Source organism: Triturus cristatus, chromosome 8 (assembly GCF_964204655.1).
Source record: "Triturus cristatus chromosome 8, aTriCri1.1, whole genome shotgun sequence".
NCBI lineage: Eukaryota > Metazoa > Chordata > Amphibia > Caudata > Salamandridae > Triturus > Triturus cristatus.
Genome location: NC_140591.1, coordinates 116,802,595 through 116,829,340, shown reverse-complemented (window position 1 = coordinate 116,829,340; position 26,746 = coordinate 116,802,595). Strand labels below are relative to the sequence as shown.

Genomic DNA, 26,746 nt, shown 5'->3' with positions numbered 1-26,746 from the left:
GTACTTTCCACTTGATTAAAGGTTGTTCATATTTGCAATATAATTATGCAAATATTTACATCTAAATGAGTAAGATACAATTTCCCCAGTGATGTGCTGATCACAAGCTTGCACTTGTTTTCTTTTTGCTTTAAAGGCCCTATTTTTAACTAAAGATATTGTTGAACCGTGTTTCAGTAGGAAGGGGTCTCATGGACAGCAGGGGGAGGAGTAATCTGAACAACTCGATACTTTGCAACAATATTTGATATGTTCTATTTCTGGTTTACCACATTTCCCATGAGGCGCTACCGTGTTCTCGCTCTGAGGCCCCCTTACCATCTTGCCTGGGAGTACCATTTATTCTCCTCCCCTGCACCCTATCCACCATCCTTTGAACATTGTTTGATCCTGTCCTTCCATCCTGTTGATCCTCTTTAATACATTGCCCCAAGTTTTACAGTTTGCTTTCAGTTTTTTAAAGAGTGCTGCCGCCCTTCTAGTGAAATCATAGGAACCTGTGGTGCCCTCTGTAGTGTACCATGAATTATTTTGTTTAGAAGAAATCTGCCATAATTCACAATCCTGAATTGTCTCCGCACTGGATGTCTCTTAATTGTTTGTCTCTTCAAACTGTGGAAAGAGTCCCTGCTGATTTGAAGCCCTGACTGCTTGTCAAAGCCCCCCACACCCTCTCGCCCGTCAATTCCCTTCTTGCTGCTGCTTCACTCAGAAGTTTCACATCAGCCTCAACCCCAGTGATTCTGGACTGCGACAATCACAAACAGGACAATCGCCATGATGACGTCTCTACGGCTCACCTCTTCAGAGGTCCCTCGGGCTTCCCTTTTGATTTGATTTATTTTATAGAGCGCTCAATCCTCAACTAAGGCTTCTTGGCTCTATGGAACAAGAACGCAATAATAAGAATAACACGCCTCTAAAACAAAGTATTGAGGCAAAGGGAGATCTAACAGGATGAGACTTTTTAAGGTCTTTCCTGATTACACTGTGCTGCATGTATGTTTTTAAGATTCATGGGTGAATAGTTCAAGAGTTGGAGCCCAGCAGATACAGAATTCGGCCTCCCAGCCCAGATCATTTAAAACAAGGAACAGTGAACTGAAGCCAGGAAGGGAGCCTCTCCGATAGCTACAGGCCTTAAGTTATTTGGCCACCAATCAATGTTGTTGCCTACTACTAAAATCTCAGTTTCATTGATATTAGTTTGAGCAAATTCAGATCCCTCTTTCGAGATCCCCTTGTGTCTGCTGCAAAGTTTCATGAATTGCATGCATTCTGCGATCAGAAGTCTTTGAAAGCATTTCAAGTCTGGTCCGAATCCCTTTTGCTTCCGTAGCACGTGAAGATGGGTGTAGGTCGTCAATATGACTCTCCCAAGGCTTGAGGTTGGAAATTTTGGGGCGTCGAACAGTTTTGGATATTCTGCAGTTTCTGATGAACAATGTTTAGAGTCTGCAATGAGGTCATTGCTGAAGTCTAGCTCAACGCGGGTGACCACCCTGATGAGTGAGATCTGTGATTGGTGTTGGCGAAAAGAGTGATGTTCCATATGAAGGTAATAGTTGTAGGTCTTGACGATCTGGCTGTTTTGTAAATTGAAGATAAGTTTAAGGTTGAAAGCAACTCCAGGACTACTGACGGACTTGGCTGAATCAAGCGTAAAGGTAGGTGTGAAGGTGTTGAACATACCATGATCTCCAATGAGGATTTCTGTTTTATACCTATTTTATGTTGACCAGCTGAGTTTCATAAATACAAGAATTTCTCGGGCTCAGGGATGAATGGACTCGCTAGACTCCCCTGTCGAGCTTCAGGATCTGCTATGTGTTGGAATACATATAACAGTGGAGGTAAAATTCCCAGATGATGAAGTGAGTGTAATCATGTAAATGGTGAAAGAGAAATTTGTGGACATCAGAAGATAAGTAGGTTTAGTAGGAGGAGAAAGAGTACATTTTTACTTGTTATTTTCGATAAAGAAAGGAAGTGAACCAATCTAGTATCTACCAGAGACACCTGTATATACTGTCAAATGCCAGCACTTCATGATTGATGATATTAAAGTACTTTCTCTAGATTGGGGCTGGTACCGTTAACCTAGTCTAACTAAACATAACAAGCTAGGTTGCGATGTCCTCAAAATCAGCCTAATAAATGGCAACTGGTAGTAAAACTCTCACCCATAATTCACAAATTGATTCATATGATTTACAGTTTTTAACTCCTTCATGTTCATCTATTAATAAATTGTAAACCAGGGTACAACCTAACCTTCATCAAGGAAATTGTTAACATTCTCGTGTCAAGCCAGGCTCTATCACTCATATCCATGCTTCTGTGTGACTTCAATCTCTTGGTTGACACAACAAACAGACTTTTACAGCTGTGGAAAATCTAGAGTCCCTAGATTTCACTCAGATTATCTAAATTTAATTCATTTAGCAGACCATATATTGGGCCTGGTGTTAACTTGTGTCATTAGCAACTCCGATGCGAATGTCAAGTCTAATCTTGAAAGGATCATTTGGTGATCACATTGTCTACAATATCTGAATGCAAACATTAACCACATATGCAACACCTGATCAGATCCGACAGTGAATTATATGTCTTACTGACACAATTCTAAAATTGAACAATATGTGTCCACTGTTCTTAACAAGTACCATTCCAAATATTCTGCACAAAAATCTCTACTATGTAATCTGAAAAACGCTAAATATAGTGACCCCCGGACTCAAAACAGCAAAACAATGAAGAAGTCAGCTAATAATTAGTTCAATTCAGTTCTGACCACCAGGAATAGAGTGCTCCAGAAATTGGAATATTAAATAACTAAGAGAGATATTTGGAAAATGCAAATCAGGGATACCACAAAGCAATACAAAAGTGTAAAAATTAGGATTGTTCAAATTAAACAGGTAGGACATCAAACTACAGAGCGTCTTAAATATTTGGAGACGTAACAGGACCATAGGAGTAAAAGCAAGGTCTTGTTATTTTTAGAGAAACTCTCACAACTTGATGCCTGTCTTTGAAAACAAGATTCTTACGATATGAATCAACTTCTCAGAAAGATAAGAGGTCCCATCTAACGACTAAATCAAAATCCTGAACATCCATAATTCCCTTTGATCCTTTGCTACTGTGACCCTCAAGTAAATACTCAAAAAAGCAGATACATTGAAGGCTGTTGATATCTCTGTTAAACCTTTCTGAGTTGCCACAGCAAAACATCAAAATACTTCACTTGGTCCAGAAATGGTGGGATTTATTAATGCATCATTCCATTAATAAATAAACCATGCAGTTATCACTCCCTTAGTGAAGAACCCATCGTCTAGCCAACAAGATTCAGAAATTACAGACTCTTCTTGAACCTTCCCTTCATCAGCAAACGCTTCAATATTTGCACCACTGCAATAATTTGTTGAAGAAAACAATCTAATTGCTAGAAAATCAGGTTTAGCACAGGCGTGTGGAACAGAGACTGTAGTTGCTGAAATAAGAGAAGATTTGATCAGCTGCCTTATGCAAGGCAATCCGAATCCTGGCCCTTCTCAAGTTGCTGGAAGCACATGTTCCGGTGAATCATAAAACACTTCTGGAGCATCTTAATACGTGTCTGTATCGTTAATATAAGTCTCCCACAGCTCCAATAATTCCTGTGAAACAGAAGCCAGCCAATTTGAATTGGTTAGTGTTCCTTGACTTTGAAACAGCCTTTGTGTGTGGTCACACACTGCTCTCCTTTATCAGCTACTTAATATTTACATAAGACCCCTGGCCCAAATATTACCCCAGCAACAGAGCTCTAACCTGAGAGATTCATCAGGTAACTGCCTGCCATTGATCTGGCTGACCAAAGTAGGAGCCATCTCATCTTCTACTCGTATAACCAAGAACGTGAAGGGTCTGGTTTGAAGAAAATGTTTCTTTTTATCGCCAAATCATAACAGTAGTTTCATATGTCAGCTTCTATCTTATGTTTCTAAGGAGGTATCCTTCCCATTGCTCCAGTTAACACAATACATTGAACTGACCTGGGCCATTGTGTTATCGGGACTTGACTACTGCAACATTGCCTGTGCCGGAGCCCTGCAGAAAGAAATTACAGAGTCTCTAAAATTAAGTGGACAGACTTTGCTTCAACATAAACTTGACAGATCACATCTATTCATCCCTCGGAGATCTTCATCGACTTCCAGTGCCACAGAGAATGCAAGTCAGATTTCTAATTTAAAGTATTGGAGGGCCTTTCTCACAAATACTTGTAGGCTATATTTCACCTCATACACCAACCCATAACTTAAGATCTATGAAGGCAAACTACACCCTACAAGCTAATTTCTGCAAGAAGCATGGAGGGAGATTGATCAGACCCCAAATCTGGATTGCTTTGCCTGCGGCGTCAGGATATGTTTTAATCTGATTTTGGTATTAAACATTGGACAACTAGTCTCTTCAAAGCATCTTTCTCACCCTGAATTCAAGTCCCTAGGACTTCCCACTTCTATCAGGATAGGGCTCAAATCAGTGTAAAGTGGCCTTGAGGATGAATGTAATTGAGTAGACGTTATACTGTTCCAGCCTACAACAGACGTCAACTCATCTTTGTTAGGGATGGGGAAATGGTTTATCAAGACTTTTCTCTCTTGTTCTTCAGTAGCACTACAGACAGTGGCCTACCTCACAAGTCTGTATTTTGCAAAATATGTAATAAATGAATAACCTAACATAATTTGTACAGCACACATTCACCCAGAAGGGTATCTTGGCGCTGTTTGTTACCCAACTCAATGGTAGTTGAGTATAAATAAAATGCATTGTTGAGTCACCCAGCCCATCTACATTATTTTCCATGGGGTATTGCTCGGGTAGACGTGAATTGCCTCACTGAAATGAAATACACAGTAAAACTGCACAGCATATTTTAAGTAACAGACATAATAACAAACTTGGGATTTGGAATCCACAGGGAAAATAATTTTTTTTATTCAGTTCTGAACCTAGAACTGGACTGGTATCCTTACTAGAACCAAAGCAGTTATGTGGCATCTCTATGACCCATGCGCTGCTCAGAGGAACTACTGCGGTCTCAACAGATACCACTGAGAGCAACTACTAAGCTGACCCAATGATGTTGCAATTTATTCGGACACCGTTAGCTCTTGATCAGATGAAGACAAGCCAGATGATAACTTTGACCCAACCTACACCACTATCCAGGTGTGTGCCCGTGAGCCTTAATAGGCCTAGACCACTACCCTGGTAAAGACTTAGGACCTTATTTATAGTTTGGAATATAGGGTCTTACGTACAAATGCGGCAATGTCTTGTCCTCTATATTTAGAATGCAGTTGGCTATAACACACTCGTAATATGGAGGACAGGACATCTGCTATATTTTTGACGGAGTACCTTGTCCGTTAGGACCTGATTTATAGTTCAGTAGTAACTGAAAATCCTCCAGTTTCTGGACAGAGTAGATCTACCATCTGCATTTAGAATTTCCTCCAGAAAATAGAAGAACTTCATTTGCCATCCATCTCCAAACTAGTGCCATTGTTAGTCTCAGGTATACTCAGTGCCCATTGACTAAAAAAGCAACGCGGAATAAACTTTAAAAAAACACAAGGCCCTTGTGCTGTATTCCCACTAGCGGGTTTGTACATTCGTTGTATATGTGTATTTGTTGTATTATTGATTTATTTTGTTCACTGTCTGGTAACAAGTTGACAATCTTATTAGATTTCCTTTTTTGGATGTTCTGTATCTGTTCAGCTATTTTCAATTGTTGTGCTTGGTCCTTAATCATCCATCACCTTCTTCAGGGTGTAGGGCTTGAGTTCAGCCACATTAGCAGAATGTGAGTATTGAAGTCTAACTTGAGGAGACTCAGTTCCTGGGTGTAAATAAGCAGAGTGTGTGAATAGCTACTGGCAGCCCCCTTAATCGCTTTAGTGAGAGTGAAACTAGGTAATAGATGGGTGCCTGATTTGGTTTCATATAGGTGTAGGCTATATCTTGAGAGGATGAATTGTTGTCCCCTTTACCAGTTAGACCGTATATCGGGTTATAAGACCGTAGTAGGAACTGGCGTCTTTGTTCCAGACAAACTGTTAATGCCCGTGTTTTCTTTTACATTCAGGAAACCACTGAAGACCAGCAGACGGAAACCCCGCTCTTGACTCCAACATCACAAGCCTCTATAATTTCCATTTTTGCTTGTGCTGTTGCTGTTTACGCTCTTGGTTTCATGTAACTCTAGGACAAGGCCCAGACCCACTACAGCCCAATAAATAAGGCCTTCTTGCATTAGAACAATCCTGCCTCCAGTGCCTCTTTCAGTGCTGCTCTTTAGTCTCTTTAAAAAACACTCATAAGTGGATTTTTGTTCAAGATCGTGTGAACTTATATTGTTATATATTGAAGGTAATTGTGAAAAACAGGAACAGTTACCTGTGGTAACTCCAGTAATTTTAATTGAAAGGCGATATTCTGTTACCAACTTTAGGAAATTATGGGCCGCATTGTGGCGGGAGTGAGAATTGCGACTAAGCAGTTGAGTCAGGAATTGGCATTTTCTTTATTTCTATTGGTCTAATCAGACATTGTGTAAGATTTCAAAGTAACCCAGATGGTTTAGAAGCCAGGAGAGGAGCCACATTGCATCTCTCTTTTATATCTATTGTTTATCCGCCATCCTTTGACCCTCCCTTTATGCCGTATCCCTCCATCCTATATGTAGTGATGAGGCCAAACGTAATAATATTGTCCTAGCCAAGCTGTGTAACAGAAGGAAGTCAGATGGACTAAGAATACTGGAGTTATTGTAAACGAGTAACTATTCCTTACTCTTATAACCAGCTCTGTTACATTTCCATCTGTTGTGAACATTGTAAAGAAGAAAATACTATAAATGTAAATAAATGTAAATTTGATACTTGTATAGCGCACTACTCACCCGCAAGGGTCTCAAGGCGCTTGTACGAATACCGCTGTGGAACCCATCCTGGCTTTCCCTGTGAGGCGTCCACTCCTGGGTACCCCCAAGGTGGAGGCCAGGCATCCTTAGCGTTGTGGGGGCCGTTGTGGAGATTAAGCAAGCTATTGCCCAGAGTTGCAGAGTGGGACTCCATGATTGGAATAGGCACCGAGGCGAGAATTATCAGGTCCAGGAATTTTTCGGCCCAAGACCCGCCGAGGCGGGGAATTGAACCCTGGTCCCGGGCTAGACCTCTGCATCAGGGTCTGCCGCTCTAATCATTGAGCCACACTTCTCCACAGGATCCATCAGGATAGGGCGGTGACATCTTGTGTTAGATAAGGCATCAGGGAAATTGATTATGTAAAACTATGTGTCCCAGCTGCCTTTGAAGAATCCATTTGGGATGGCCCAGGCTGAGACTCCTACAAATCTCAGAAAGAGGAACAAGATTCTGGAAAGCCAACAGAATACCTTTGCTATTTCTAGCAATCATAAACCCTTTTCTGAATTGTAGTGTTTAGAACTGCAGAGTAACATGCAATAGAGGACACATTCAATTGTGAAAAATAGGAATAGAAAAAGTTTCTTGCCACACACATTCACAACATAATCCTCAAATGGGCAAGGAGAATCGCTAAACCAAAAGGTATGGCCTTCATAGGTTACAAACCATTACCTACCCCATACCTTCTTGATGGCTGTGGCATAAGTTTCTTCAGGCAGGTTAGTACAGAAATCTGAAAAATGAATTCCCCTGCAGAAAGAATACATATGGATAAAAAATTATTCAGATTGCAAAGGCTATATTTTAACTTCACAACTTCAATTTTCTTATATTCAGAAAGATCCAAGTGATTTGAAAAGGGATTTCATTGAATGCTCAGAATGAGATTTACACCTCCTTGAGGATGTGTTTCCCGTTATGTCTTTTGATAATCAGGTTTGATACAGAGGACTAGAGCAGAATTGTTCTGTAGGGACTAGAAGCTAGCAAGTAGCTCTTGCCCGAATGTACATTAAACCAAGTAGCGTGTGGAGCAACCCCCAAAACAGGGCAACTAAAATAAATCACAGAAGCTGACCCGCTCACTTTGCAAGGCCATCTAAAACCATCTTCGTATCTGAAGGAAAAGATTTTATGTATCTGAATGTGAATTATTCAGGAAATGGCAATTCTAGCTAAGTGGGAAGAGACATTGTAGGGCATTACCTTGAATTTGAAGTAGGAAATTGAACTCATGCATAAGGTTGTAGATACTATCCCTCATCAGGGACAGGAAGCCTGAGAATCACATCTAGTGCACCTGATATGGGACGCTTAGTGTTAGTGTCTATCTTTTCATCAGAATATATGTGTGATTTGACAATTGTTAGAATCGGAGGAAATGCAGACGTTAAATTCTCTTACAAGTCAAGGAGCAATGCATTGTCGAACAAACCCTGATATCACTTTACCCAAGAGGCATCCTGCTGCCATTTGGACTTACAGTTGGTGGTGAGAGGTTGAGTTACACATGTACAGTGACCACAAACAGTAAGGATTTAGTGTGAGGCTGTGGTGTTGCATCCCCCTTCCTATGGGATATTGTGGTGCCTGCTGATTCTGTCTGCCTTCATTGTATACTGATACTGAGTTCACTCCCTCTCTTACTTGGCTAGCCAGCAAAAGTACTGTCATTGGATGTCAAGTGTCCTGTTGAAATTGGTCAAGGCTGGGGTGTTAGTGTATGGTCCATTGTAGAAGCTGATTTGAGATTGAACGATAGCTGTCAGCTATGGCCCTTGTTGTGAAGCTTCTTGTCCTCTTATGACTAGAAAGTCTAAAAGAGTCCACAGTGGCTCCTTTACAAAACACAGTGGCCTCAGTCGGTATGAATGTCTATAGATTTAGGATCTTGGATTAAACACGGTACATGATTTACTTATTTGCCCTCCAAGACATAACTGGGAGGAGTACTAGGAGCATTTGCTGGTCTATTGATTGAAGATGCTTTTTTTAACACACTGCGTGGAACGTTAAAACTGCTTTGCAGTCCTTAAAGTTTCACATGCACGTTTAAGTGTATGTGCAAGGTCATCCCGCATGTGGGCCCTCTGAATCCACAATTATTAAGTGGTGCTGCGCGTTTGGCAGGTCAACATGGTCTTGTTCATCACTTTATTTCTCTCTGTTGGAGCAAAAGCAGTAACCTTGTTGGACTCCAGGATATCCGCTATGTGCACCAGTTTCTGAGATGATTGCAAGAAAGACCTTTGACCGATTGATGAAGGCTCACAAGTGGTGGAGGATGCTTAGAATGAAATTGAGACGACATGGCCAAAAGTGAAGTGGGTAGACTCAGCCATAGGTGCCATGAAAGTGCAGATGGAGTGCCAGCAACCGGACTTTGTGAACATTATTGAGGTTGCATGTAGGCTATGTACCAGGTGAAATATTTAGTGGGTCCTCCATAAAGACATGCAGTTCAATATCCTATGGACCCACTAAGCCAAATCGTCTTCCATTTGAAACACCGGCAGATTTGATATCAGACAACATCTTGAATGGTTTTAGGTGACAGAATTGATTTAGCAGAGTAAAGTTCAGATGGGGGTCATTCTTATGTTTCTGGCACTGTACAGTGACGGGAATAGCCTTGGTTCTCTTCTAGAATGTTTTGGACGTATGTCATTTCAAATGATTTGGGATTATGGGTGAATTCTTCATGAAACAGGCTTACCAGAACTAAATTACCCACACATCCCTGCTTTGTGCACATACATGATCACTGCTGGACCTAGATAGTGAAATAGGCAAGTTCAAAAGAATCAAAGCACCTGTGCAAATCCTGTTTATGCCTAGAGCAGCAGTGGCACAACTGTGTGTGATGTCTATTGGTGACCTGTGGCTCTGATGATAGCCCTTAGAGTCAAGTTCCTTTCTTTAAGATTGATGACTTGATATGTGCCGGCCGTAGGTCACCTACTCACTGGCAGCCTTCCCGTCATTGAATAAACAGTGGGGTACTGTCCCTTCCAGAAAATAAATCTGGTCCTAGTAAACCAGCAATAGCCATTACAACCTCTGGGTCTCGAGTGCGCTGGGAGACCTGGGTAAGAAGGGATACCCCTTGCTTCAGTGAGGGTTAATAAACACATGATCAGTTGATGAGAGTGGCTAGCACGCATTAGAAGTCATGTTGGTGGCAGTTGGAACAGAAGATACCCAATTTGTAAGAGCCATGCTTAATTTCTGTACTCTTTAGTCGAATCCCTTCTGTAACCCCTCAGTTTATTCTATTCTATTATATGTGGCACTTAGATAGCGCGTAGCTACCCTTAGACAACCCAATGCTGAAAGTGCAGCACAGGACGGAAAGAATAACCTATAGTGAGCTGTTTTGGATGAGACAGGTCTTTAATGATTTGCAAAAGGAAAGTTGCTTACCTTCCGATCATAATGAATCGGGAAGGTTGTTCCAGAGTTTAGCTGCGTTAAAAGCAAAGGAGCGGCCTCCATATTTTGCCTTTTGAGTGAAGGGCACTATGACCAGTATTGGAAGAGGGCAGAGTTCTTCTGGGGTGGTAGCGCAATACCAAGGGACAAGTGTTCGAAGGCCCTTTACCACGTAGTTTCCTATGACCGCTGCAGAGTGATTTAAATTTGAGTCTCTTTGCCCCCAGGAGCCAATGAAGGGTGCTCAAGGCAAGTCTGGCTGCCTGATGTTTTTAAAGTTTGTGCAAAATTCAGGCGGTCGAATTCTGTACCACCTGCAACTTCCTTATTGTAGCTTTTGGCACTCCCAGATAAAGAGAGTTGCCAAAGTACTGGCGCGAGAGAATCAGAGAATAGACAGCCAGTCTCTTTGAGGTAAAGGAAGGAGAGGGAGGATTTTTCTGGGCATCCTAAGCATACCATAGCAAACACCTGGTAACTTTGATGCTTGGGTGTCCAGTTTAAGGGAATTGTACAGCCACATTCCTAAACTATTATGACTGTTTTTGGGGTGGGAGGGGAGCTCAGACAACTTGGCCAACCCGAACTCAAGGGGGCATTGATGTTATTGCCGGAATCATAGTCTCCATTTTTCCTCTGTTTAACTTGCAGCAAGAACCTCATCAGCTACCAACTTTCTCAAGACAGGGACCTAGCGGAGAAGGGAGGGATTTTTGAGTCTGAGTGAGGGAAAAGACCAATTGCGTGTCGTCAGCATAGGAAACAATTGACATCCTAAACGGCAAGACAATATCTGCCAATGGCCTCATATATACATGAAAAAGATTAGGGTTTAGAGAGGAGCCCTGGAGTTCCCCACAGTTTAGTTGAAGAGCGCCAGATGTACATGCTCCATCAAAAACCTGGAAAGACCTATCTTCGAGAAAAGACCCAAACCAGGAAAGAGCTATGCCCGAGATTCCCACACTCTGCAGTCTTTCTAAATGAATATCATGGTTTACGGTATCAAATGCAGAGCTAAGATCGAGGAGGATGATAACCGCAGATCCTCCCTGGTCTAGCAAACTTTTGGCTTCTTCTACTACTGTCAGAAGGGCAGTCTCTGTGCCATGGCAAGGTCTAAATCCAGTCTGCGTGGGGTGTAAAATGTTATGGTTCTCTACGAATCCAGATAGGCCATCAGATCTTCTAAAAGGCTGACGGCTGGCGTGTTTGCCAATTCTTCCAAGCTGAGATTAAAATCTCGCAAGAGGGTGAAATTAGCTTTAATGCTGGCTAAATTAGCCATTACTTCCAGAAGAGATTGGCAAACTTTGCCACTTGTTCCTGGCGGTCTATAAAGTAAGATTCCACTGAATGTGATAGTAGAGCAGAAGGAAATAGCAAAGAATAAACTTTCACCGTCAGCAATTTGTGTAGGTTCAAGGATACACCTATATTCTTCTCTAGGAATAATAGGAGTCCCTCCTCCTCTCTTATTGTCGCAATCTTTGCGAAGGACGTAGTAGCCAGGGGGTGGAGCTACAGCAATATTTGGCCTAAATTCATTATGGAGCCAGGTTTCTGTTAAAAAGACTGTCTGGTTGTTTTTTCCTCTAGAAGGTCAAAAGTTCTAATCTTTAACAAAGGAGCGACCTGGAGTTAATCAAAAACATGTGCCAGCTGGGTTTCTGTTTTTTGGGGGGTCTTACGATCATCCACCTGAAGGAGGGACCAAGAGCAATTCCATCAAAGGTTTTCTTCTGTGGAGGACTCAATAGAATGAAGACAGCTGTCATTTAGGGTCATACTCATGACCACAAGTTGAGAGGGAGAATAAATTAATCTTATTTAGTTCAAAAGAGCCAGGGTTCCTAGCCCCGGGCCTCTTCCGGACGCATGCAGGTGGTCTTGCGTTTGGTGCGCCGGCAGCGTGCTCGCTGCACACGTCTGCTGTGCGTCTGCACATCGGAAGTCATGTTCTACCAAATCCCCCAACAAACACTGGAGCGCTGACTCTGCTGGCATCTCACAGCTTGAAACTGCAACTTGAAAAATTCTCAAGCTTTGTTGTGTTTTAAAAAATGTTCGAGTAAAAGCAACATAAAATCAATCTTCTATTTCCCCCCAGTGGCAGCAACATCTTGATTCCCTCAATCTGGTCAGTGCAAGACACTAACAGTTTCTAGTTTATTTGTGGAGACCTTATGTCTTTGGGTTGGCCCATTGCGTACTGTTCTTTAATGTTGTTTTCCAACCACTATGCTCACTGCCCCCCCACATATTGATGTCAATGCTACCATATAAAAAAACAAAACTACATATCTATGAATTGTGAAATCTTATTGTGGCCAAAGTGCGCTGTATTGAAGCCCATATCAATTGTGTAGCTCCATGTCAGACTTTCCATGAACCGTGTACAACATATGTCACCTCTGCCACAGCTGATAGGGCTCATTCAAGAACCTTGCCCCTGGCTCTTGGTAACTAATCAGTGGTTTGTTCTGGCGGGAATGGTTGTAAAGCATTCATGCATTCCGTTGTGAGTCGCAAAGAGAGGAATGGAGCTTAGTCCATAGCCACCCCATCCTTTGAGATGTCCAAGGACAAGTACATAATGTATTCATTTCCATTCATGATAATAATGAATTGCAATGTGAACTGCAAAACAACTTTTGTACATTTCAAATGAGGACTTTGCTGCCACCAAGTCAGGGCTTTGTGAATATGAAGTTCTTTTGTGAATCTGACCGCGTGTCTGTTTTTATGAAATAGAGGTGCTTGTCGTGAAATGGGAAGCAAAGCCTTTTCTGTGGGCATCCTGTTGAAGGGCTGAGGTCTTTATTGAATTCCTTAAAAAAATACTGTGGTACCTGATTCCTTGTGGAGAGTCGCTGGTGGCTTCGGGTGTGAAGGATTGTGGTACTAATAGAGAAACAGGTGTGAAAGAGATTGCCAAAATTATTTTAGTCGCCTTTTCTCATGGAGGTTACATGTGGTTGGACCCCGTTCCCACTTCTTATGGTTACTTTTTGGATCAAAAATGGCAACCCCTTTCAGGGGTACCTTAGTAAATGAACAACTGCAAGAACTACAGGGAACGTAAGATCATGGACTGAGTCTTATCAACACTGGGATAGTGGTACCGAGGCAGCATCAGGAGAGAAGGAAACGGGCTGAAAAGCAACCAAACTTGAGGTTACTTTTTACGGAAATGCTATGACTTGTGGAAAGGGATTGCATGGGAGTGATATGTACTAATGAGAGGTTCTGGTACTACCACAAGAAGGCAACATGAAAGTTGCTAATAGATGTATGCGTGACCAGCATGCCAAACATGCTTTCCTATGGAATCGTTATTCAAAATACATTATGTTACTTTTAGCAATTAAGTTGTCATAATACCCTGCTGGTTACCAGTATATGAACAGTGGAGTGCTGGCATCACTCTTTTGATTGCAGTAGGAAGTAGGCAATAACATTGGTCTATGAGACTAGTTTAATAAATAAGCATTGACATCTACAGTGGAGCATGCCTTGTAGGAAACAATACTGACATAGCCTCACATCCAATGGAGAAAAGATGTACTCTTTAGCAATGGACCATTTAGGTAACAAACCAGTCACCTGTGTAAGAAACTAGCAATACTGTCACCAACCATGTGATAGTTTGAAATCAAGTAATGTCTTCTACAAATTAATTGACCAGCATCAAACACAAATAATGATTCTATCATCCATCTAGACCTAGTAGGGTGGAATCAAAGATGTCCTCTGTCATGTGACTTGTTAGAAGTGTAACTAACCATGAGACCAACTGGCTTAACCAATTTACCAGTTCTCAAATTAAGCATTTATTGCATTAAACAATGATCTTCTAGTGGTAAGCTTCTGAAAAGGCGAAGGTCCCATCACTGTATGACTGCTCAGTTCCACGTGCAAACGAACTACCAGAGTAATGCACATACTTCTACAATAACCAGTTAAAGTGCTAATCTAGTGCTGGGTCCCGTAAAATACTTGTAGTCTGTGCAATGTTTTTGCGATCTAGCCACAGACCGCTTTAGTTGTCTGTAGCATTGTAACCGATACTTCACCATATTCCTATAGGCGTTTTTGGGTCTGTTCTTGCTCTTGATTGGATGGTATTCTTGCCTCTTTCAGCTGCGTACTGGTGAATCAATGAGTTTCCTTCCTATTTATGTGGTTGTCTTGCCCAGAGGAGCATTTCGGTGTCGCAAAGTTTTGATTGAAGAAGTTGTAATCTTCCACTGCTGATGTCATTAAGCTAGTTTTCCTTTTTCATGTTTCATGAACATTTGAATTTTAGCACTTAATGGCAGCAAATGTCCAGCCCTTTCCACTAGCAAGTCGAATCTCGTTGGTAGCTTCGCCCATCAATCTCCCCACCTGTGAACGCCCATGTGATGGTTTGATGGAATGGTTTCAATGGAAAGTTGTTCCCCCACCAGGCACTGTCTTTCTTTGCTGCGCTTTTGGCATGGGCGATAAATGAGCTCAAGACAATAAGGCAAGTATGTTGGTACAATTTGTAATTGGGCTTCTTCAGTTTTTGGCTGAAACATTGCTTGATGAAATATTAGGGGAATGCATATTTTCCTATCTGGTAGTAAAGGGAAGTCTTGATTTTGTTAAATAAACAGAGGCAGGTTTTATGCTTACGTTTCTTTCTTTACTTTAGCTATCTAGTTAGATAGGTTATGTCCCATGCTCATATTGACATTTCCTCTTTTGGTTCCCATTCACAAAGTGGCGCGTTAGCATCTAACGTTTTCTGGGCAGAATTTAGACTATGATGATAAAGTAGGAGAAGAAGTCAGTAAATGGGAGGAAGAAGACATTCTTAGATGTTCCGTTCTTTATTCATAATCGTTAATGGCTGATTTAGGAAGGAAGGATAAAAAAAGTTAGTGACAGTTCTTTCTCTAAATTAATAACAAACACTCTTTGGTGTATATTTTGTGGACGAAATATCCATTGCTTTAAGATCTGAAAGATATTTCATAGAAAATAAACAGGTGTTGGATAGAAAATAAACAGTGCATCATATTTAGTGTTGCAGGTGGTAGTTCTAAGGATAAAAGATAATTATCAGATCAGTAAAGCAACAAGTTAAACACTGACTTAATATGCCACAAGAAACTATTCTGAGGCCCAGGTTGATTATAAAATGTGATTAAAAGGCAACAAATCAGAATATGTTATTTGACAGGTTTCCCATCCACTTGACCATGTTCTTTGAAAATACTAAACAATAGATATTCACATTTCTGTAGGTCTTCTCTTGGCTAGCAAAAGAGGCTAGAAAGTTCATGATCAGAGTTACATCGACGGAAGAGGGATCAACATATTTTCGCTAACTCTTGTTGACCATGTTGAAATGTAAGCTTCGTACAATCTGGGACCCGGGTTTTACTTCTGTAGCTTCTAATGAAATACCTTGGTTTCTCCAGGCCACCACAACACGTGTGAAGATGTGAGCAGTAAGGTTTGGTTCAAGATCATCTCATGCATATGTCCCTGAGAACTCTGAAGTAGATCGGAGAATTGGGCAATGTGAATTGAGTAGTCCAATGCTAGTTTCAACAGTCTAGAACCAAACCTGATATGGCCAGAAAAGAGTTCCTAAGATGAAACTTGTCCTTGATGGATGTCCTGAGCCAGGATTCTGGCAGTCACTACAAAGGTACCAAAGGCATAACTGGCCCCTAACACTCAATCTTGTAAAAAAATGATTTGTTGCAGAGGCCAGGGGATCTTGTCTCCAAGTGAAAAAAGAGGGAATTTGGATATTGAGCTGAGCTGCAAAGAAGAAGTCTATCAAAACAGAACCCGACCAGGGAAAAAGTATTTTGAATACAGATAGGTGAAGACACCAATCCCTGGAATGAGGATACCCTTGAGGGCACCTGTAATGCTAGTACAATATGGTGTTGAGATTGCCAGGAACAAAATATGCTTGGACTGAAACATTTGTTGGAGACCACTTCCAAAACTCTTTTCTATTTCAACAAAGGACTTTAATTATTGCAAAGGAGGCAACAAGCATCTCTAAACCATTTATATGCAGATATTACTCCTGTTTGAAAAATATGTCTCCATTCGAGAATTGGAGACATCTTGCTCCCCAACTTGTCAGACTTGCATCTCACTGTAGTACTAGTTCTCAGGTGGAAGCAAAGAAAGACCCTCTTTTCCAGGTATGTAAATCCAAGACAAACTCTTGATGTTTTGAATTTACATCAGTTTTGAAGTTTCTTTTTCCAAGTTGAGAAATGTTAGCCTTTGGAGGTCTCGATAATGAAAAATAGATCTTGGAAGGCTGCTTGAATCGAGAGTAGCTAGGGCTGTATCATGATGGGATTTGCTGCCGGAGAGCCAAGCCCCTATTTTGTGTGCCTGTCTTGTGTAAAGTGGATTATTTATCCTGATGTTGCTGTGAGTTAGTGCTTTATATTGAGACCGTAAATCTCTGTAACAGAAAAAGGCATGCCTTACTCACAGTTTTTGAGCTATATGATATGAAAAAAAACAATAACTTAGAAAAATATTGGGTTAAATGAATTCACTTTATGCATTACAGTGCATAAAACAGGTGCTCGGTTCTGGATGCGTCAGAGAAGCCCATCATGAATGGGCCTCAAGTTCCCCGGACTGCCCAGAAGCCTGACGGGAAACTGTGGCTCACTCTTTATAGCCAAGACTTTGAACTGTGGTAATCACAGAATGTATTTCTCTGAATTGATTACAAACCCTAAAAATGCCATCTGCTTTGAAATAGTGAGTCTAGATTTTGTGTGTTTGTAAATGAAATAAAACCTATATTCTGCAGCAACTAAATTTGTTATATTAAGATGTTGATGAAGGAGTAGAGGACCTTTGGCCATAAATAGGATATCACCCAGCTATACCATGAGTCTTATACCATATGTTCTTAGAACTTCCACCACCAAATTCATGAGTTTTGTCATGCACCTGGGTGCTGATGAAAGGCGGAGCAGGAGGCAAGTAAACTGATACATTTGGTTATTCCATTGGAATCGCAGAAACGTCCTGCAGCTGTAGTGAATAGGAGCTGTCAAATAAGCATTCTGGTGATCTAGACCAGCCATCCAATCTTCCCCTCCTGCAACAGATAATCCCTGAAATGAAAAACTGTCTCCATTTTGAAGTGGTGGTAGACTACAAAACGGTTGTACTGTCTGAGGTTTATTACAGGAAACATTTGTTGTTCTTTTGTTGAACTAGAAATAAGGTAAAATGAAATCCACCAAAGAGTCCTTTTCATGATCATTAATGCGGCCTCTGACGGGGACCCACTTCAGTCTTCATCTTCAGTCTTCAACAGTAAAGATGCTATCAGCCTTGGGAGGAGCGTAAGCCATAGTCCGGGATCTCATGAGCTGTATTGCCATTACAGGAAACCAGCTATCATGTCATCAGCCATGCAGTCATTGAGGAAAACATCTATGGATGTTGTCTGCATTATTTCCATTGTGACTGCCAAGCAATGATTTAACTAGATATGTTACCTAAGTAAATAATTTGCAGTGGAGTCATAACTTCTGCCATCAGACAGTTTCTATTAACCATTCCAGAAGAACACAAAGAAAGCAATGCTTATTTGGATTGAATAGTGGGAATAAAGTATGGTGCCATCGCCAAGTAACCATTGAGTCCATCATATAGCTGACCAGTAGCTGAAATAAACATTCATCAATGCAACGTTGTGAGCAGCACGGAAAGAGACAGTGGCTTCATCAGTCAATGATTCCATCCCCCAGTGAACCGAGGCATCACTAACAGATGCCATAAGCCACAAGTTCAGTGTATATTGTAGTCCAAGTCCTCAGACAAGGGGCTACTGGAGGCAACAAGCTACATGTCAGCAGCCCTAAATCTGGTATAGAAGAGAAGTGTTTTGATGAGGCCCCTGGCAATTGTCACAAATTGGCGTGATGTCCTCAGCCATGAGCCATGTGGCCTGTGCTGAATTCAGCCCAAGAAATCGTCAGCAATTTAATCTGCCTTGCAATCGAGTGAGGAAAAATCCATTGTAGGAACAAGATTTAAAACAAACAATGTTTTTAAACACAACGAGCATTTCAAGCAACAAGACCATCACACAATCAATCAAGATGCACTTCAAGCAACAAATCCATCAAACAATCTGCCATAGGCACTTCAACCAACAAGTCAATCAAACAGTTGATGTAGAAGCACATCAAGAAACGAGCCCATCAAACAATCGACCAAGAGGCACTTCAGGCAAAAATTCCATCAAACAATCTTGTTGACGAAGAAGAACTTCAAACAACAAGTTCATCAAAGAAGGCACTTTGATCAGGATACAAATCGCTGAAGGGGCTTTAAAAACAACTATCGACTTACAAATCCAAGTTGGCCGAGATCAACGCTGAGATAACCGAGAATAAGTACTACTTGATGAAATAAAAAATTGCTAAACTTCAGAAAGATATAACTAAATTTGATAAGGAAAAGGTGTATCCCTATCTGAAAGCAGATTATACCTCAGTTAAAGCCAGTTATTCAAGCGATGAGAGCTCAGACAACAGAAGGGGTTCCGCTAACAGCGACTCCAGCACTGGAAGTGGAGGCAGTAATAATTCTAGAAGGGTTAACAGACCCAATCAATATTACAATACCCCGTCCTTCCCAGCTCCTCCGCTCCCTTATTGGCAATATCCAATGTATCACCAAGGACAACCCCAATTCTTCCACAACAGCAACCCATCTTTTTAAGACAGAGGTTGGGGCAGAGGAAGAGGGCAGAGAAGAGGAGGGCAAAAGCAAGTGCAGTGGCAGGAACAACCTCCAAACAACATAGAAACGAGGAGCAAGACAAGAGGTCAGAAGAATTGATAGTAAATCTATCACACAGATCACTTACTGAGACAGAAACAATGGTCCTTAAGAAAGGCCTAGGTTTTGTCTCCACCCCCAAGATTGACAAATTCAGAGATCAGTGTGAACTACAGAACTTCTTCAGAAAGGTTCGCCTAAAAGCCAGTTTTCAAGTCAGACTTACTGACGATCAGGTTGACACAGGGTTACGCAACCCTTCTACATTTACACCTGGTAACAGTATGATTCCTGTAGAAGTGTTAGCGTTTGAAAAAGCCGTACTCAATGAATTGGCTAACCCCTATAACAACAAACCATTTCACAATCTGTCTAAAACAGAACTGGCGGCTGCCAGATCTCTGGCTGAGGACGTGACTATCACCATAAAGCAGGCCGACAAAGGCGGTGCCACTGTCATCCAGTCAACTACTGACTATGACACAGAATGTCTAAAACAACTATACAACACAAAGTACTACACTGCAATAACAGACAACCCCACCAATAGATTGACATCTAAGATTACCAGCATGGTTCATGAAGCAGTCACTAATGAATGGATCAATAAAAAAGAGGCTGATTTCCTGATTGCAAAACAACCTAGAATACCATACTTTTACACACTCCCGAAAATACACAAAGGCATCACGCCCACCCCAGGACGCCCTATTGTGTCAGGCATTGGCTCACTACTTGAGCCGTTGTCTAAATTCCGTGATCACTTTCTTCAACCTCTAGTGAAACAGACGCCATCCTACGTGAGAGACACCACCGACATCCTCCGCATCATAGAGGAAGTACCCAACAGCAATGATATAGATTACCTCATGACACTTGATGTGGAGGCTCTATATACGAACATTTCCCAACAAGCTACGCTAGCAGTCATTGAAACCGCTTTGGGTAAAATAGAATGAACATCCCCAACCCCGATCACTTTCATAGTGGAATGCGATACGGTAGCATTAACAGAAAACTTTTTTGAGTTTAAAGATCAATTGTATCACCAATCACAAGGTACTTCAATGGGGAGTACCTTCGCCCCTAGTGTGGCCTGTTTGTACATGTCACACTTTGAGGATGAGGTCATCAGGAACCCCGACAATCCATATATGAATAATCTGTTACTATGGAAACGATTCATTGATGATATCCTAATCTTTTGGAAAGGGGACCTGTCTACTTGTGAGAACTTCGTACTATGGATGAATAATCAAAATGAATACCTGAGGTTTACCCCCACTGTCTCAGCCACTGACATACCGTTCCTCGATCTTAACATCAGACTAGACAATGGTTCATTAAACACCACACTGCATAAAAAACCTACAGACCGGAATAGCTTATTACTGTACAGTAGCTATCATCCTAAATCACTCAGGGACAATTTACCTGTGGGCCAGTTCCTCCATATTAGAGGGAACTGTAGCTCCATTACAGACTATAAATCAGAAGCACAGACTTTGGCCACTAACCTGAGAGAGCGTGGCTACCCAAAACGTCAGATTAGTACTTCCATGAAAAGAGCAAGGAATAACCCACGTGAAGCCCTCCTTGAGGTCAACACCAAGCCCCTTGCCGACACCCTGACCTGTGTGACATCATTCACCCCTGAATCAAACAGAATAAAACGCATTGTTAAAAAACATTGGAACATACGTAACACGGGTGACCTACAGATCCCTGCCCCTAGATTTGCATTTAGACGTACTAAAAATCTAAAGGACATCTTGATCAACACCCGCCCAAAGCACACACACCACACAGACCAAAGACAACTTTGGGATTTGCCTCCAGTCACCGGCCACTACCCGTGTGGTTCATGTACAGTGTGTCGCTTTACCATTACCACAAAAGGAGTGTCCTTATCGGAAACCTTTCAATGGAAAATGAATAGACACACCAATTGCAATACTACGCACTGTATATACATGATCTCCGACAAAGAGCCCCATTTATGGGAGCCCGTCAGGCATTGCAACGCCGGCCCGACGAGGAGCACGCCCAGATGATGAAGCATGACACCTAGCTTGCTGGGTGTGTGAGGGCTCCAGTTCCGAAGAGGGGTCTCCCCCTCTCACTTTGAATAATAGGATTCACTTATTGAACCTACATATAGAAACTAGTACTCGCTGACCTTATATGTCTCCTCACCCTTAGGAACTGCATACCCATCTTTATACACATCACTAACCGATGCCATAAGCCACAAGTTCAGTGTATTTTGTAGTCCAAGTCCTCAGACAAGGGGCTACTGGAGGCAACAAGCTACATGTCAGCAGCCCTAAATCTGGTATAGAAGAGAAGTGTTTTGATCAGGCCCCTGGCAATTGTCACAAATTGGCGTGATGTCCTCAGCCATGAGCCATGTGGCCTGTGCTGAATTCAGCCCAAGATATCGTCAGCAATTTAATCTGCCTTGCAATCGAGTGAGGAAAAATCCATTGTAGGAACTAGATTAAAACAAACAATGTTTTTAAACACAACAAGCATTTCAAGCAACAAGACCATCACACAATCAACCAAGATTCACTTCAAGCAACAAATCCATCAAACAATCTGCCATAAGCACTTCAACCAACAAGTCAATCAAACAGTTGATGAAGAAGCACATCAAGAAACGAGCCCATCAAACAATTGACCAAGAGGCACTTCAAGCAGTGAGTCACTCAAACTATCAACAATTGTTGGCATAAGCCATGCCAGTCGATAGTGGGACCTGTAGTCCTGTTTTCTAATTAAATAAACAAGACTACAAGTCCCACAATTCAAAGAAAAAACAGTTTCCCTGGCAGCATAGCCAATGCCTGTTGTGGTGTGGGGCAACCCCTGGCAGCAGGCTCGATGATGGAGGAATGACTTGAGAGTGACTGCCCTATGTAGGGCTGGCTCTCCAGCTCCATTCTCGCTAACATCTGTTCTTTCTGGTCCACTGCGTCAACCATGGTAATCCCAGACATAAAAAGCCAAAAATTACTAACAGTGCCCTTAAGCCACTAGTTATATTATTTTGGTAGCTAGACCTTCAGTGTATGGGCGTGTCTTTCGAATAATATATATGAAGGCAGGGCCAGCATGCTATCATTGCATTACAGACTTGCTGTTACTTTTTATCCCTCCAGGAGGCTCCTGCCATAGACCAAGGAGCTGCTTTGGGTAAACCACGTCAGCTCAAATTGAGAACAGGTTCAGAATGGATGGGCTGGCCATAGGTGGGTTAATGGATGGACTGCCTCTGATATACTGTGATCAGTTCACAGAGAACTACAACATCTCCAAGTCTTTTCTACGGGTGCAAAACAGTAGATTTATATATCTTCCCATTTATCACCACCCTTTTTTCATTGAAAAAATGACTGTACTTCTTGTTCAGTTATATTTTACGTACATTTATGTAAGTTACTGCTTTTATGGAATATATTGTGGAGTTAAAGGGCTCTGTTTGCAAACAAGCACTGACTGCTACTGTGTCTGATGCTGTAATCAGTCTGTGAGTACCTTTATGACACTCTGCTATAGCTCTATCATGCTAGTTTTATTAGACTGTATTTGTAGGTTTAATGCAGTGCCTCTCATGCTGGGCTGGTTATGAAGCAGACACTGCATATCTGCAGCAATGTTCTGTTAAAAGGACACAATGTGTCTGCCGTGCTGTTCGACAAGGCTCTTTTTTCACTTGTGTACTACATTGGCGCCCAGGTTAGATTCTGTCACCACATAAAATGATTCCAGGTTAATGAGAAAGAAAAGGCAAGAAAATGACAGCATTTCTAATCAGTCTTCCTGAGAAAGATCCATCAAGACAGTAGATGCACCTCCAAAAGAACTTTTTACACAGACGGCTGATAAACTCACCCAGTCGGTGACACTTGGCCCTGTAAATTGGTTCAGTGAACATTTCCAGGCGCTACAGGTCACAGCTCAATACCCTCCGATTTTAGTATGAGTTCTACAAGCCACAGCTCAATAACCACCTATTTCAGTATGAGTTCTGCAAGCCACAGCTCAATAACCACCTATTTCAGTATGAGTTCTACAAGCCGCAGCTCAATAACCACCTATTTCAGTATGAGTTCTACACATCACAGATCAATACCCACCTATATCAGTATGGGTTCTAAACAGCACAGATTAATGCCCAACTGCTTCATTATCAGTTCTACATGTCACTGATCAATACCCACCAATTTCAGTATGAGTTCTACAAGCCACAGCTGAATACCGACCTTTTCAGTATGAGTTCGACCAGCCATAGCTCAGTATCCACCTATTTCAGTATGAGTTCGACCAGCCATAGCTCAGTATCCACCTATTTCATTATCAGTTCTACAAGCCACAGCTCAGTATCTACCTATTCCATTATCAGTTCTACAAGCCACAGCTCAATAACCACCTATTTCAGTATGAGTTCTACATGTCATAGGTCAATACTCACCTATTTCAGTATGATTTCTACACATCACAGATCAATGCGCAACTATGTCAGTATGCGTTCTACAGATCACAGATCGATACCCACCTATTTACCTATTTCAGTAGAAGTTCTACATGTGACTGATCAATACCCATCTTCTTAGGTTCCCATTCTTTGTTACAGATCAACACCCAATTACTTCTGTATCTGCTTACCCTTTACAGCTCAATACCCAACTACTTCGATATAGAGTCTTTAAGTCACAGATCAATATCCCCCACTTGTGTATCTTTTCTCTCGATCACAGATCTACACCCGCTTTTGTTGGTATCTTTTCTACAAGTTACAAATCAATACCCACCTACTTCGGTATCCATTCTAAAAGTCAGATGTAATTCTGATGGATACTTCTACCGATCTGGAAAACTTCAAAGCTTTTAAGTCGCCGATAGAGGTTGCTGGAGCCGCTTAACACTGGAAGTGATGTTAGCCAACTTCACAGAGGCCATAAAGCACCCACCCCAGTGCACCAATGTCAGTTCCCTTTTTTCTGCGCCTTCAACGCTGATCACGGGTTTCCTTCTCTTTGAGGCGTTTTCCTCACAAAATCTATCATGCTTGCAGCACCATGTTTCCTCTAAAAAAAACAGGTGTCTAAGAGAGACTTCTAGCCACAGATTCCTTAACTTAGAATTATCCCTAGGCATCTGACTGGATCCAGAAATTGTTTGCAGAACTCCTGTGGGCCTGTAAGGGCCATTGTTTGGCTCCTAGTCATTGTTGTCAGCGCTGGTTGTGACGTACTTGGTGCTTATATAAGCGCCACCTTGGCACACTGACGTCAGTTCTTGCCTTTCCGTGAGGAGCTACGCCTCAGTCATTTTTGACTGGTTAATTTCAAAGTTTGGTTCGACCATTTTCGAGAAACAAAATTTTCTCCTGGTGTGACAGGAGGTGTTTATGGTGCCTCGAGAAAGACCATGACTCAAAGGCCTGCAATTTTCTCTTTCCCTTGCTCAGAGGGGTTGTGCTGTTGGCGCTGTGAAGGGATATTTAGCCGCCTTGTCTTCTTTCCGTTCTGCCGGATCAGATGTCCCTGTTGAAATCCCCCGTTTGATGCATTTCTTCAAGGGTCTAACTAACCTCTTTCCTACAATGACTTTATTGGTTCTCAATGGGACTTAAATCTGGTTCTTGCCTTTTCGATGGGCACTCCGTTTGAACCTCTTTCCCTCTGTCTCCTTCATATGTTAACCCTCAAAACTGTGTTTCTGGTTGTTATCACTTCTGCTTCAAGGATCAGTGCGCTGCATACCCTTAACTGTCGCTCTCCCTTCACTTCCTTTTTTCCTGGGAAGTTGGTGTTGCGTACCAGGACTGCTTTCGTCCCCAATGTGGTCACCTCTTTTCATCATGCTCAGTCCATCACTCTTCCAGCCTTCTATCCTCCACCTCATCCTTCAAAAGAGGAAAAATGGTTGCAATGGTTGGATCCGAGGCAGGCGGTTAACTACTAGCTGGACTTCACCATGTATTTCCGATCAGATGTGAAGCTCTTTGTTGGCTGCTGCCAACAAAGCAGTAAGGCGGTATAGTAGAGGACTCTATGTCGGTGGATTATCCAAAAGATAAAGATCTGCTATGCCTTAGCCAAGAAAGAGCCTCCTGAAGGGATCAGAGCCCATTCCATCAGGGCTAAATCAACCACTTCTGCCCTTGCTAAAGGAGTCCGGATTGCCAGAATTCTGTAAGGAAGCGACTTGTGCTTCCTTGCACTCCTTAGCAAAACATCATTGTTTGGATTCAGAAGTGCACAGGGATGGGCATTTTGCCAGATCCGTCTACAAGATTTCCTTATCTAATCATCTGTCAGCCCTTTTCCCTCTACCTGTGAAATCTGTTCTATGGGTAACAAATCTGCAGGTAGAAGTATCCATCAGAAAAAAAAGTTGTTTACCTGCGGTAATGATCTTTCTGGTGGATACTCTATCTACCTGCAGATTCCTCACTGACCTGCCCACCTCCCCGTTTGATGGATGAACAGGGCCGGCTTTAGAGCTGGGGGCGCCTGGTGCAATAATGTTTGTTGGCACCCCCAATGACCATCTCCACCACGGATTCCCTCACCCTTTAACAGTGCCCAAGTCTCTATAACCACTCTCTCGAAGATGCATATATCACACTCTCTGTCAGATGCATATATAGCGCCACTCATACCAGTGTAGGGTGTCAGCACTTTGCATCACACACACATTACACTGGGGTAATCAATCATACATGTGTAACTCAGCATATAGGAAATGTTCCATAAGACAGAGGACTACAAGGTGTAGGAGTCACATGTCATCCATACTGGTAGGCAGTATAGTTTAATAGTGTTTGGTCTTGAGAAGCACAAACTCAGAATTTGAAACGGTACTCCATAGTTGGGTGTTCTCTTTAATAATGAGAATAGATTTCTGCCCAAATGAATCCTTTTTCCAGCATTAATCTTTGCTCCAATCTATACTTTGCGGAGTGCATGCAGTTCTTTGATAAAAGTTAAAAGTTCAGTACAGTTAGAAAGTGCATAGAATGTAAATAGGTCAATGAGTTGCTTTTTGACGCTGCCCCCTATTTACAAGGCTGGCGTAAATATGGGGCAGCGCCAAAAATAAGACCAGGTAGAACGTGGTCTTAACCTGGCGAAATGAGGAGAAATTATTAATTTATGCAGCACACATAGAAACAGCAGATCACCATAAGTGATTGTTCATGTGCAGGAAGGTGTCCCTTCCTGCACATAAACAATTATTTGAAAATAACGAGATGCAACTTCTATGTGTTCTGTACGAAGCAGCACACATAGAAGTAAAAAATCGCCATTACTGATTGTTTGTGTAGGAAGGGACACCTTCCTGCCCATGAACAGTCATCATACACAACGCATGCACCCTTGCACCCTGGTGCAAGGGTGCTTGTGTTCGCGCTAGGCAGCTTTTCTAGTACCAGCGCTAGGGAAACACAGGTGTGCGCCGCATTCTTGTAAATATGGAGC

General features: G+C 42.0%; 1 protein-coding gene across 7 annotated transcripts in view; it reads left to right on the top strand.

Moving 5' to 3' along the window:
* TEX55 (testis expressed 55) overlaps positions 1-26,746 on the top strand; it is a 460,108-nt gene that overhangs the window by 393,004 nt on the left and 40,358 nt on the right. For 2 of the 7 annotated variants that reach the window (XM_085621148.1, XM_085621147.1), the window contains one exon: positions 6,155-6,330. The exons of the other annotated variants lie outside the window; for them this stretch is intronic. In XM_085621148.1, the coding sequence (XP_085477274.1) occupies positions 6,155-6,268 (114 nt within the window). In that variant the 3' untranslated portion in view covers positions 6,269-6,330. Of the gene's footprint in view, positions 1-6,154; positions 6,331-26,746 lie in introns of those variants that run through there. 7 annotated transcript variants of the gene reach the window in all.